This window comes from Mastomys coucha, unplaced genomic scaffold (genome assembly GCF_008632895.1).
Source record: "Mastomys coucha isolate ucsf_1 unplaced genomic scaffold, UCSF_Mcou_1 pScaffold21, whole genome shotgun sequence".
NCBI classification, from domain to species: domain Eukaryota; kingdom Metazoa; phylum Chordata; class Mammalia; order Rodentia; family Muridae; genus Mastomys; species Mastomys coucha.
Window position 1 is genome coordinate 89,777,336 of NW_022196904.1, and position 13,307 is coordinate 89,790,642.

At 46.5% G+C, this 13,307-nt stretch overlaps 1 protein-coding gene across 2 annotated transcripts in view; it reads left to right on the top strand.

The window, feature by feature from the left end:
• The window catches only part of Fam168a (family with sequence similarity 168 member A), a 136,509-nt gene extending 123,202 nt beyond the window's left edge, over window positions 1-13,307 (top strand). For both annotated transcript variants that reach the window (XM_031387550.1, XM_031387551.1), the window contains 4 exons: window positions 3,524-3,666; window positions 5,647-5,821; window positions 7,010-7,140; window positions 7,709-13,307. In XM_031387550.1, coding sequence (XP_031243410.1) covers window positions 3,524-3,666; window positions 5,647-5,821; window positions 7,010-7,122 — 431 coding nt within the window. In that variant the 3' untranslated portion in view covers window positions 7,123-7,140; window positions 7,709-13,307. The remainder of the gene's footprint in view (window positions 1-3,523; window positions 3,667-5,646; window positions 5,822-7,009; window positions 7,141-7,708) is intronic.

Here is a 13,307-nt window from a genome sequence, read left to right on the forward strand (position 1 = left end):
GTCTTTTAAGGGTATAGCATCCCCAAGTTCCCATTCTGTGATCTTCAGACTTAGCATTCATTTCAAAGTCGCTAGGGCTCCAGGCAATGAGTTAGGTCTAATTTTTTTTTTTTTTTTTCGAGACAGGGTTTCTCTGTGTAGCCCTGGCTGTCCTGGAACTCACTCTGTAGACCAGACTGGCCTCAAACTCAGAAATCCACCTACCTCTGCCTCCCAAGTGCTGGGATTAAAGGCGTGTGCCACCATTGCCCAGCAGGTCTAAATTTATTTGAGTAAAAATCCATGAGATGATTTTGCAGTAAGCCTGACAACTTCTCTTACTTAGATTCACAAAGTAATAAACCCTAACTTTTATGATATCTAAGCCTGGGATAGTAGCCCTAGATTTTCAGTTTCCCCCAGGATGTGGACAGGATATAGATGATGTCCTCATAGAAGTCCTACTGAGGTCCGGCGGTGGTGGCACACGCCTTTAATCCCAGCACTTCGGAGGCAGAGGCAGGCGGATTTCTGAGTTCAAAGCCAGCCTGGTCTACAGAGTGAGTTCCAGGACAGCCAGGGCTACACAGAGAAACCCTGTCTCGAAAAAGCAAAAAAAAAATAAAATAAAATAAAAGAAGTCCTACTGAAATACTCAGGACTTAGAATTTCAGCACCAGAAATGCCCTCTGAAATGATCTAGTCCAAATGAAGATACTCCTGAGGCAGGACTTGACTGGAAATGATCTCAAGAAAAAGGCCTGAGCTTGCACGGTTTCTGCAGCCTCAGGGAAGATCCTCCTGCCCCCCCCCCCCCCCCCCCCCCCCCCCCCCCCCCCCCCCCCCCCCCCCCCCCCCGCTCCCCGAGGGTAACCTTGAGATGCATTGTGGTTACTGAGTGCTTCTTTGCGTGGTCACTTTCTGCTTAGCATCTCTCTTCTGTGAAGTTCTCATCTTAGAGATTTCCAAGATCTCCAGCTCTGTGGTTCTGCTTCCCATCTCAAACCTCTAGAAACACAAAGCAGGCTAAAGCCAGCTTTGACTAGATATTTAGATACTGATTGTATTCTGAGTGTGTGTGTTGTTTCGTAACATGAAGGTGAAACAGTCTTCTACAAGGTTATTCTTAGATGTATAAACCAAATTCTACTGCAGTCTCTTAGAACCTTTTGATTCTCTGCAGAGGGGCAATCCTGATACTTTGTAATGTGATTGTTTTTGTTGCCTAAATGGGTTGGTGCACGTTCCCTGGGAAAGCTAGAAATTCCAGAGTATGTTCTCTAGTCACATAAAAGAAAGCTGCCTCCATTGCTGGCTTGTTAAAGAATTGTAAAACTTTAGATTCTTAGAACCCTGGAGCTTGTGTTCCAAGTTGAGCCGACCTAGTCACAGCGCAGCTCTTGCCTCTTGTAGTTTCTGAGAGCAGTCTGTGCTTGTGTCCCGAGGAGAGGACCCTTCCCACTGTCTCTGTACACTGAGAGACAAACTAAGAGCTAGCCTATATGGACCCCATGCTGCTTGTAACTGCTACTCTATAGGAAGTGCAGTTGGAGACAAGTGGCTTCTGGTTTGTGGTGACCTGTACAGAAAAGACAGTAAATTCTGGCACTATCCTCCACATCTCAATTTTGGCTTTTGTTTTTGGGTGTCTTTTTGTTTTTTAGTTTGCTTTACTAGAGATCATAGTTTTGTCAAGGTTCTGTCCCTGAAGCTACATCCCTAGCACCCTTACAACATGGATTTTGTTTGTTTGATATGTTTGTTTTTAACCTCTAAGGATCAGTAAACTTGTCTATAAAGACCAAATAACAGAAACTTTAGGTTCAAGGGTCATATGGTTTCTGTAACTACAATTTTGGTAGAAACAGTTGGTTCATCCTGGTAGTTGGCATAAGCTTATGTATAATCTTAGCTCCTGGGAGGTTGGAGTAAGAAGATTGAAAGTTTGAGGCTAGACTGAGTCATAATGTGAGTTCAAGCCCAGCCTGACCAATCTAATAAGATTCTATTTCAAAATAACATTAAAAAGAGGGCTGGGGATACAGCCCAGGGGTAGAGTACATGCCTAGTAATTCACCATTTACACATTTCTTTTCCCTCTTAAAACTAAGGTCTAGTGATTTGGCATTGTTTAACCAAGTTTGAAGGAAAGCTAGACCTAAGTCCACATCTCTTCTATTCTAATAAAAACCTGCTCCACCCTGTACCTTCCCCATTCCTGCCCCTTTTTGTAGAAAAAGCTCCATGGAGCTAACAGGGTCTTTGGTAAGTGTCTTATCAGCCAAAGCTAAAGCCCAGAAAAGTCTAGGAATGGTAGCCAGATACAACTAGGATAGAACCAAGGGGTAAAGTCAACATCTCTCCACTGGGGCTCTAAAATTAACGTTCCCATAGAAGAACTTAATCTTTAAAGGTTCCTAAAGAGACCTGCTTCACTCAGCCTCTGGATTTTCTTTGTAAGAGAGAGATAGGGTCCCTTGATGATCACCAGGCTCATGGGGTGATTCTTAAGAACACAGTCTTGCTGGTCTCTGTCAAGTTGTTCCATGAACATAAGCTCTTACTTAAGGTGATTAAAGGCAGCAGTGTGACAGCTCTGTAAATGGCTTTGGGCCTGTCTTCTGAGCCTCGCTTCTGTTCATCCTTCTGAGATATGGACATAGCATGGATTCCAGGTCAGTGTGTGTCTTTCTAATTCCTAACTTCAGGTGTTTGGGGCAGGGGTGACCCTTCCCCAAGCCACAGGAAAGAAGGGAATGGCCAGCTCTACAGAGCAAAGTTTTTAACATCCTAGAAGATAAGGATCTTTGAGTGGTAGTTTTTTTATGGTTTTTTTTTGCACTTGGTAAAGAGGAAGAGACTACTATTGATATAGCCCATAATGGTAGATAAGAGGAGAGAGAGGGAGAAAGAAAGAGAGACAGAGAGAGAGAAAGAGAGAGAGAGAGAAAGAGAGAGAGAGAGAGAGAGAGAGAGAGAGAGAGAGAGAGAGAGAAAGAGAGAGAGAGAGAGAGAGAGAGAGAGAGAATGAATGAGAACACTTAGGATATACATGTGAAACCAGCTTGGGCATCATATTGAGTCCCTGAGTAAAAAACAAAGGGGTTAGGAGAGAATGGGGAAAACAAGATAGAGAAAGATAAAACCACAGAAGATGTCCTGAGATGCTGAACAACAAGCCAGAATGAGAACATAACAATAAGAAATGAGGGAGTAGGGGAAATACAGGCAACTCAGAACCCCAGGCAGGCTGTCAGTTGAAAGGGCCCCAGAGAGACTGCTTCTAGCTTCTTTTTTGGATGAAAACCCTGGAACCTGGAGAACTAAAACATACCCAGATCATACTTGCACCCCATGGGCACCAGGACTGAGGGAGCTGCCTGGGGCCAGGGTTCTGAGGGTAGAACCATGATCTCTTGTCTGTCCTATCTGCATTTCCAGCTGGATTCAACCTGTTTTTAAGGAATTGTTCCTGGGCCCTGCTTCCTTCAAGGAGTGCTGTTTTATCAACTAACTAAAGGTCTCTTTTATTGCCTTGGTACAGGATATACTGCAGGGACACCATACAAGGTCCCACCGACCCAGAATAATACTGCTCCACCCCCCTACTCCCCATCACCCAACCCCTATCAGACGGCCATGTATCCAATCAGAAGTGCCTATCCCCAGCAGAATCTGTATGCCCAGGTAAGTACACGTGGAGGACCTCTTCTCCAGGAGTCTCCAGCCAGGATGGGGTGGCACGGGATGAGGAAGAAAAAAACAGTTAATGGGCCTGGCCAGCTATGACTGTAGTGTCACTGAAGCAATATTCCTGCAAGACTGCCTATTATGCCTTACTGCCTCAGGGTGAAATGTGAAGTCACTTAGGTTACCAGAACCCCAAATGTCAGAGGGCCATTAGAAATCATCTAGCATAACTCTTTGTTGGACAAGTGGGGAAGCTGAGACTGTAGTGGAGAAAGACTCATCTAAGGTCACATAGTGAGTTATTGGCTGGGTAAGGCTATGCTATCACATGTCTTCATCTCCCCACTCTAAATCTCACACCTCCTTTCCCTTTATAAAATCTATAACAAAGTAAGAAAGAATACACACACACACACACACACACACACACACATTCTTTGTCAGTGCAACAAGCCCTCTGTGACCTGAGGTGAGTCATTTTTTAGTGTGCCTTATTGGCCCCATTTGGATTTCTTCTGCTGGGGAGTGTGTGTAACTGAGGAACTGATGGAGGCAGGAACTGTATGAGGCCGCAGCATGGCCATGACACGTTCTTCTGAAGTGGCAATTCTACCTGAGGTATAAGTAGTTAGGAAAGTACTTTTCAGTTTAAAGACTAGCTGTGCTGCTAGACAGCGGTGGCGCACGCCTTTATTCCCAGCACTCCGGAGGCAGAGGCAGACCAGTCTCTGAGTTTGAGGCCAGCCTGGTCTACAAAGCAAGTTCCAGGACAGCCACAGGACACTACACAGAGAAACCCTGTCTTGGGGGAACAGTAGCTGTGTTGGTGCTGGAAAAGTGGTTCAATGGTTAAGAATACTTGATGTTCTTGCAGAGAACCTGGGTTCAATTCCCAGCACCCACTTGGCAGCTCACAACTATCTCTTACTCTTGTTTCAGTGGATTCAGTGTCCTCTTCTGGCCTCTATGCAAGTGGTACACAGAAGACAGGTGCAGGCCGAACACACATTCATACACACATATATTTAAACAACTAATATAAAGAATTTTTTAAAGTAGCTGTGTTGTAGGGTATACTACAAAACTGGGGCACATGACAAGGCGTGCTTCTAATCCCAGCTTTGGGAAGAAGTTCAAGGTCATCCTCAGCTATGTAGTGAGTTCAAAGCCAGTCTGCCTAAAAAATAAGTAAGTAGTAAATGGAGAAAACGGGAGGCATGAATCAACTTTTCTCAAGTATGGCATAGCAGCTTGGCCTGTGCTCTCTAACTTCTAAGGATACACACAGTGAGGCTGTTACTATTTACTATTAAGATCAGAGAATTTCAGGATTAATCTCAGATGCTATTGTCTGCTCCTGGGGCTCAGTAGGCACGTGAACCGTAGAGCCCAGGAGGCAGCCCTGTGACCTGGGAAGTGGGACATCACTTCAGACTACTGTCTCTGTCCTCACTTTTGCTCTAAGGGGAACTAGGAAGAGACATCTTGGGAAATGCCGCCAATAAAGACAGAATGAACATAAACAACAACATTTGTACCAGTGGATGGATGCCATTAATAATTCCTCCACCTGTATGGCAGTGCTCTGGTGTCTCCGCACTGAGAAACTGACTGCGTTCTTTACTGTTAAGTTAGGGCCAAAGTAACACCTTGGAATCCTAGTTTTAAAATTTTTAGATGTTAACACGGGCTAAAAGAGAAAATCTCTTACTCAGCAATTCGTCTTGTTTAGCAACTCTAGGAGTACATCAAGATGGAGGGAAGAGGCCCTTACTTTTCTGACCAAGCTGAGCCATAGCTCTGAACTGACCTCAGTGCAGAGTGAGACACAGAAGAGCCCCAGCCTGACCTGTGTCCCTAGGCCAGACCTTCTCTTACCTGGTTGCCTAAAGCCCGGGAAAAGCAGCTCCCCAGCCATCTCCTCTCATGCTTCCTACCCTTCCCAAGAAGCCATGTAACCTTAGCCTCTCTTCCCAGGGAGCCTACTACACACAGCCTGTGTATGCCGCCCAGCCCCATGTCATCCACCACACCACGGTTGTCCAGCCCAACAGCATTCCCTCTGCCATCTACCCAGCTCCTGTTGCTGCCCCCAGGACCAATGGCGTGGCCATGGGCATGGTGGCAGGCACCACCATGGCAATGTCAGCAGGTAAGGGCAGCAGCTGCCTAAGCATCTTTGTTCTCTTCCAGGAATTCCTCACACTGAGGACAGTCATGGAACCGGCTACAGCCCAACATGAGAAATCCCGTGCCAGGGCAGGGGGCTTTCCAGGAAGACAAGGGGGGATGGACTAAAACTCAGAAATGTAGAGTCTAAATTATTCAGAGGGATAAGAAAGATTGCACACAAGATGGCAGGCATATTGAGCAAGGCTTGGAGTATTAGATGACTAGAGGCTAAGCAGAGATGAAAGGGAAGGGAAGTGTGAGCAGAAGGCTCAGAGTGTGGTACATGTTCAGGAAGGAAAGGCTTAAGGCATGTGGGAAATAGGGGGCGAGTGGAGGGGGCTGCACCACTACTGAGGAAGGATTGTAGAAAGGCTTGAATGCTTTCAGGAGAAACAGCTTTCCCTAGGGAGAGACGGGGTTGGGATTGAGCCTCTGGCTGTAGGCTGGATCAGGAGAAAGAGAGTTTAGGGGAGGAATGTTGACAGTGGGCCTCCAGTAGCAGCAGAGGTCCAGGAAGGAGCACACACGTACTCTGTTATTAGCAGGAAGGTACATAGGAACTTTCCCATAATTAGTTGTAAGAGCTGAGAGAAATAGGAGTCCCTGCTGACTTTTTCTGGTGATAAGTCATGCCCTTAAGGAACCTTAGGGATAAAGGTGGGAAGTGTAGCCATAGGAACGTGGGCAGAAACATGGGCATTCCCGTGAAGGGCATGAAGACTAGAGGGTTGTGACTACCGTACAGAAACCCAAGTTTTGAAGAACCAACTAAGTTGCCATCTGAAGTAAGAACCAACTAAGTTGCCATCTAAAGTAAGAAAGAGGATATTATGGTTGCTCAGTACAAGAGCAATCTGCTAGGTACTTACTCAGTGCCAGCCTATTGTCAGGATCCTTAAGGCAGAGCAGAGCCCTGCCCTTAAAACTGAGGTGAGTTTAGAAAGAAGATAGAACCAGGAAAGCTAATAGTTACTACTCAGTGTGTATGCAAAGAAAAGGGAGGGGTCCTTAGAATAAAGATTCTGTCTTCCCTCACCCTAAGTGCTCCCAGGCAGTCCAGGGTGATGGGGACATGAACCAAAGAGCAGCCATGCAGAAGACTGCTTTCCTCCTCCATCCCTGTACCCAGATTACAACCTCCTCAGGTCTCCTCTCTCTCCACGCTCAGGTACCCTGCTGACCACACCCCAGCACACCGCAATTGGGGCACACCCTGTCTCCATGCCCACATACAGGGCCCAAGGGACCCCTGCGTACAGCTATGTGCCCCCGCACTGGTAAAGCCTGCAGCCCATCCAAGTGAGTAGGGTCAGGGGTAGGGAGAAGGGGTGGGAGTTGGGGGACACGTGTAGGAACTGCCTCAAAAGACCTGGCTTGGGTTTGGTGTCATAGAAGCAGGCAACAGTCATTACATGTTACCTGCTCCAGGCTCTTCAATATCATTCTTAATAGCTAGTTCTTTACAAATGTCACAGTTTCCATGGTAGTTCTGACCTTCAGCTCTATATTTTTAGGTAAACAGTTTAAAATCGCTTGGCCAATTAAAATTGAGGTGGGGCTTTAACGCTTGTCCTCTGCTGTTGAATTCTGGGTTCTTTATGAAGTCATCTAGAGGTTCCGTTCTTCAAATGAAGTCTTTCCCAAATCACGTGCCAGCTCTGATTATAGCCTAGTGGAGACCCTGGTGCCGGCTCCCTCACTGTCCTCAGCAGCTCAACATTATTTCCATGGACCGAGAGCCTGCTGCTCCCCTGGGAAGGCATGGAGGGTTCCGTGTAGGGCTCCCAGGCTGGGGAAGAGAGTCCCGTGATGTCTCAAGTGGCCTGTGAAGTGTCATTCTCTTTAATGGTGTTCCTTTCTTCCCCAGATCTGGAGTCACATTGTATGCAACTACTCGAGTCTTACAGGTGCTGAGCAGTCCCCTAGCAGCACCACCTCTATTGCAAGAAGAGACAACGGAAGTGCAAGGGTCACTTTATGCATCTTTAATGGTTTTGATTTTTATTTTTGGTTTTTGTAAAAGCTGCTTTTTCTAATCTCCTAGGAGCCTCCCCTCGTGCCTCCCTCTTAGCCACTGCCCTTCTGCCCTAGCCCTTCTTCCTACCTAACCAGGCCCAGTCCTCTCTGCACTTCTTCCCTTCCATAAGCATCCTGTCCCTGGGATCCCAGTCTAGTAGCAAGCAGAGAGTGAGGTTTATTGCGATGGTTCATCTAAAGGCTAGATTCATTTGGAGAGCAGAACAGATGTGACCCTCCGTGTGGAGTAGGAAGTTGGAACTGTCGAGAAGGCCACATCTCTGTCAGATTGTCATCTTCTAAAGCAGGATTAGTTCAAAAGCAAAGAAATATCTTCTAAGAACCATCACAACAGACCAAGAACAAACCCACCTGGTTATGTAGGAATGTTAGCAGCTGCATTTGGGGAAGGGTGGATGGAGGGAAGACACTGGGGAAGTAGTGTGAAGAGGGCAGGAGGGCGCTCAGCTCTGGTTTGAAAGGTCTCTGGCCACACTGCCAGGCCTGGACCTTCTGATTTGCACAGTGATGTTAACTGACCTGGCACTTCCTTCAGAGATGTTTTGACCTCAGACCTGCCAAACAGCTGCATGTCGGTGGGATCCCAGCATCCAGAGGCTTTTGAAGGCCAGGTGTATGGATAATCCCACACTTAGCCTGAGCCTCGTGGACCTACTCTGGGGAGTGTTCTCCTGATGAGAGTAGGAACTGGTAGCATTTCTCTCCCTTGCCCTTCTGCCCTTCCCAGTGCCGGGGCGCACACGTCTGTCTGTGGGGCTGGCAGGCAGGCCAAGCTCTTGGTTACCTTGTGCCATGTCACGGCCAAAGTGAAGGAACCACATTCCAGGTGGGAGCTGGCGGTTCTGAAGGTCAGGATAGTGAAGGAAAACAATAGCAATAATCATTTCATACTCATGGAACTGAAGGGACCTTAGCATCCATCATCTCACCCATTCCCCTATCTGACATGAGGAAAACTGAGGCCCAGAGAAGCAGAAAGGACTTCTCTGAACCTCACTGTAAATTAGCATTAAATGCAGCCTTCCTACTACTGGCATTTTACATACAAAAATTTTGCTAGGGATGGATTGGCTTGACTTTGTAAAAATTAAGTCAGCAGTGCCCACCTCTGGTGAGCTCTGGAATGACCTCTGGGCTTGTTTCTGCTATTGTCCCTCATGGACTCCAAAGGTGGGGGCTGAAGACTTAGGCAGAGGCCACATAGGGCAGATGGCAGAAATAGAAAATACATTTAGAAAACCTATGAAGACATCTGGAATGTTTATCCTGAACCTGACTCCACTCCAAGAAAAGGAGTAGGTGGGCTGGAAGGAGAGGCTATGGACTTAGGACAAGAAGAGAGGAAGAATGGGAGCCACCAAGAGAGGTGGACATGGATGAAGCCAAGCAGATACAGTCACATCTGGGAGAAGAAGAGGTACCCCAGGACAAGGAAGTTCTTCCTAGTCTCAGAAAGGAAATGGATTGGCCAGCCACCCTCCTGTGCCCAGCTAGCAGAGCCGATCTCCTCATTGGGTGGAACAGGAATATCTGTGTAAAATTGGATCACTGGTAATATTTTAGACTTGAATTATTTTCATTTTAAATTCATTTTAAACTTGGACATCACCTTCCTATTTCCCAAGTTCCCCTAAAGGAAAAAAAGGAAACCCTTGAGCTGGAATGACCTCAGACAGTCTGACTGACCTCAGGAGGTCAGAGTTCTTCAGCATCAGTGGCAGAGAGCCAGAGTTAAGGCTCTTACCTCCTGGCCTTCCAGGAACTTCAGGACCAGGAAAACTCGGCTGTTCTGGGGTGCTGACAAGGTTTCATTTTAAAACAAAGTTTTCCAGTGTTAATCTGATCTTATAACACTTCTCCCTCTCCTCTGTCGTTTTGTAGAGGTGGATGAAGGTTGCTAGAGATCATGTCTAACATGTTAAAAGGATGCCAAACTGATAATGGTGGTGATAATTGTAGGATACCTTTGTCAGGTGCTTCACAGGTTTCAAAGCACTTCACGACCTTTAATCTACTGACCCTGAGAGCAAGCAACAGGGTCAGCTATTCCACTCACTTGACAAATGATGCAATAGATTCTAAGAAGAAATGAAATGACCCAAAGTGAGCTCAATGCTGGAATCCTGGCAGGCTACCTAGACCCTACAGTCTCCAGGTGACCTGGTGGAGGAGAAATAAACAGACACAGGAATGGTCTTTTAACGTTTGTTCTTTCCACACCAGTAAATTAAAAGCTATTTGCGCCTCTCACTGTTCATGTGGGCTAGCCCTGAGAGATGAAGGCATGGTGCCTGCTATTTAATTCATAGAGGATCCAAGGCTCAGAAAAGTACAGGGACTTTCTGGTAAGGAATCCCCTGCTGGCTCTATTCTCTGGAAGCCTGATCCAAACATAGGCTCATGTTCTAAAGCATCTATGCTCTGCACCCCACCTTAGACCTCCTCTGTGATTCAAGATCAGAAAAGCCCCAAGGTGAAAACCAAGTATTGACATGCTGTAGTCTAGAAGAACCCAGACCCATTAACGCTTTTTTTAGGAAGAGCACAAGAGCCCCAGTTCAGATGGCCTCACCCTATTGTTTGACAGAGATCCACAAGTCTAGCCAAGCTTAGGGAGTCAGAGCAAAGGGACTGAGCCCTAGGGCACAGGGTGGTGTGTGCCTCAGGTTAGGTGAACACAGCTTTTGGCAAAGTGACAGATAGCTGGCAGGAGTACTCTAGGTATCATCTAAACAATCTGGATGGCTCAGTGGTCAAGACAGACAAGGCCAGAGCTGGAAAGGTCCCCTCACCATAGGATGAGGGGCATGCACATGACACCATGAGCTACCACACGCACACACGGACGCCTTGTGCACGCCCCTCCCCCTCCCCAGTGCAGAGCTGAGGGAGAGGTGCTTCTGGTCACCAGACTCCCTTATTACCGTTTGATCATCTTCATCCACCCTGGGCCAGTCTGGACTACTCACAGTGAGTGAAAGCCTGAGAGTCTCTTGTCATGTTTAAAACAAAACAAAAAACAAGCAAAAGCCCTATTTTTCTTCCCATAAGATAAAATACTTTTTCCTTCTTGTTATCCCAGCAGTGCCCTGACGTGCATACCCCCTCCCCTGAGTATTCATCAGGGACACACACCTCTGTCCCGACCTCTTTTTGTATGTAAAGTACTTTGACTTTGGCTGCCAAAGCCTCTGCTTTAAAGATGGAGGCAGGGTGTGCATCATGATGCTATGAAGGGGTCAGAGACTTGCCAAAGGACACATAGCTCACGAGTGAAAAAGCCAAGATTGAAACTCTTCTGCTCCTCTCTGCTCTTGGTGCTGCCTCCTACTGGATCTTGAGTATAAGTTTGCTTGAAGAAGGCGGGGCTACTTGCTACCCCACACAGAAACGTGGAGGAAGACTTGGGGAGCTCTAGTCCATCAGCTAAGAAGGTTTTGAAGAATTTCTGCTCTGGGTCAAGACCTATAAAGGGCCCTGGAGACCCAGAGATAGGTAGATCCAGCTGGTAGCACAGATAGGAATTTGCCACAAAAGACCTAACTCAACACTGAAAGGTGACAACTGCTCAGTACTGAAGAGAATTGAGGACAGCATCGTCCTTCTTTCAACAAAGAGTCTCGCTTCTGGGAAGCATGCACACCCTGGCCATCTGGCTCCTGTCCAGATCCAACAAGGTACTTTAACAGGACATGGCATAAGCCTGAACTATTGAAAGCATGTCTGGACTGGAGTACCAGGCTTATTTGAGCACCAGAGACTAACTTGTGTCCCATGTATCCCAGTGCTTTCTGGCCATCTAAACAGTTGTAAGTTTGAGACCTAGCAGTGTTTCTTCGGAAGGCTTGATGCTCTGATCTAAATAGCTTTCAGAAATGAGTCATGGGGAGCATAAAAGTAGCACAAGTCCCTTGGTCACCAAGTTCTGGCATCATATTGTGCAGACATGACACATCAGATAAGGCATTGGCTGAACCTGGCTTAGTTCCCTGCATATCAGATATCTTCCCCTGCTATGGGCTCTGGTCTTCACAGTGTTCTGGCAGCCAGTCATCATCCCATGTGTGACTCACGTTCAGCGAGCTCTGCCTTTCCATCTTGAGTTAACTGTATCACTGCTGAGTGTGTGGCCCCAAGTATCTCGTTAAGCTTGGGAGACAAGAGAAGGGCAGCTGGGTTGGAGTGGACACAGGGGAGCAAATCAGCAGAAGAAACTTAGCTGGGTTCATGGTCAGACAACACCTGAGCCTCTAGACAGACTTCTGTGTTACACCAGGCTGGCGGCAAGGTTGGTCCTTTTCCTACCCCTGTTTGCTCACTTAGAAAAAAACATTTGTGAAATTTGGCATTATGTGGTTCCAGGACTCAGCTTTCAAAATTCCCAGTAGGCCAGCTTCAACATTCCATGGCCAAACTCGCCTGACCTAGACTTGGGTCCCATTCCCTCAGTTTCTCCTGTGGGTATTTCCTAATTTATATACTCTTAAGACCAGCTAAGAACATAGGAGTTGAAACTGGTGGCCACAGAGCCAAAGAGGGACACAGAAGACAAAGAAGCACTTGATTTACTTACTGTGGCTGCTACTTTCAGTAGTCCTTAGGTAGCCCTGCTGTGGCAGTGTGTCCCTTTATCCATTCCAGCCTGAGGGACAATTTTCTTTTCCAAGAGAACAGATTTAAAACAGCTTTACAGATAGCAGCAGCCCACAGGAATCTGCTTTGGACTTGACCCTAGCATCCTCTGTTCTTGACCCCAGCTCAGCCATCTCCCTCATGCATGAAAGTCAGACTAAATGAAGAATAGGACTGGCCCAGAGACCTCAGGTCAGCCAGATCGACTGGATCTGTCTTGTGAACCAAGCTCCTTACAAGGTGATGCAAGGCTAGGCCTCCTGCACCTTGGAGTTGTCTTCTATCTTTGAAGGCCCAGGGCCTGTCCCCTTCCTGTCTTCAAGGCATCTGCACCCCTCTTTCATATCACATGACAGAGAAGCTTGTTCTCATGGCATGTACCATCCCTGTGAAGAGAGCGTTGTGTATGATTTTTGTATTTTTTAATTCATTTTAACCTACAGGTTGGAATCTAATTTTTAAATTTTATTGGAACTCACATTTTAAAACAAATAAAAAACATTTAAAAATAATAATAATTATAATAATAAACCTTTGACCGGTGTCTTCCAAGTAGTTTGATCAAATAATTTATAGGTGTTTTCAAAAAATACAGCCTGGAGTATAAAGATTGGAAAGCCCTGTGGCCACGCTTGTGTGTATGAAGTGTAAATCTGGCTTTGTTGTTTTGGATTCCTTTGGGTTTTGTTTTGTTTTGAAGATCAGATAGTGATCGCTCTGAATGGTTGAAGCCAAGAGTTTGTAACTATGATATTTACTGTAAGCTGTAGAACATTCAACAACTATTAAAAGAAAGT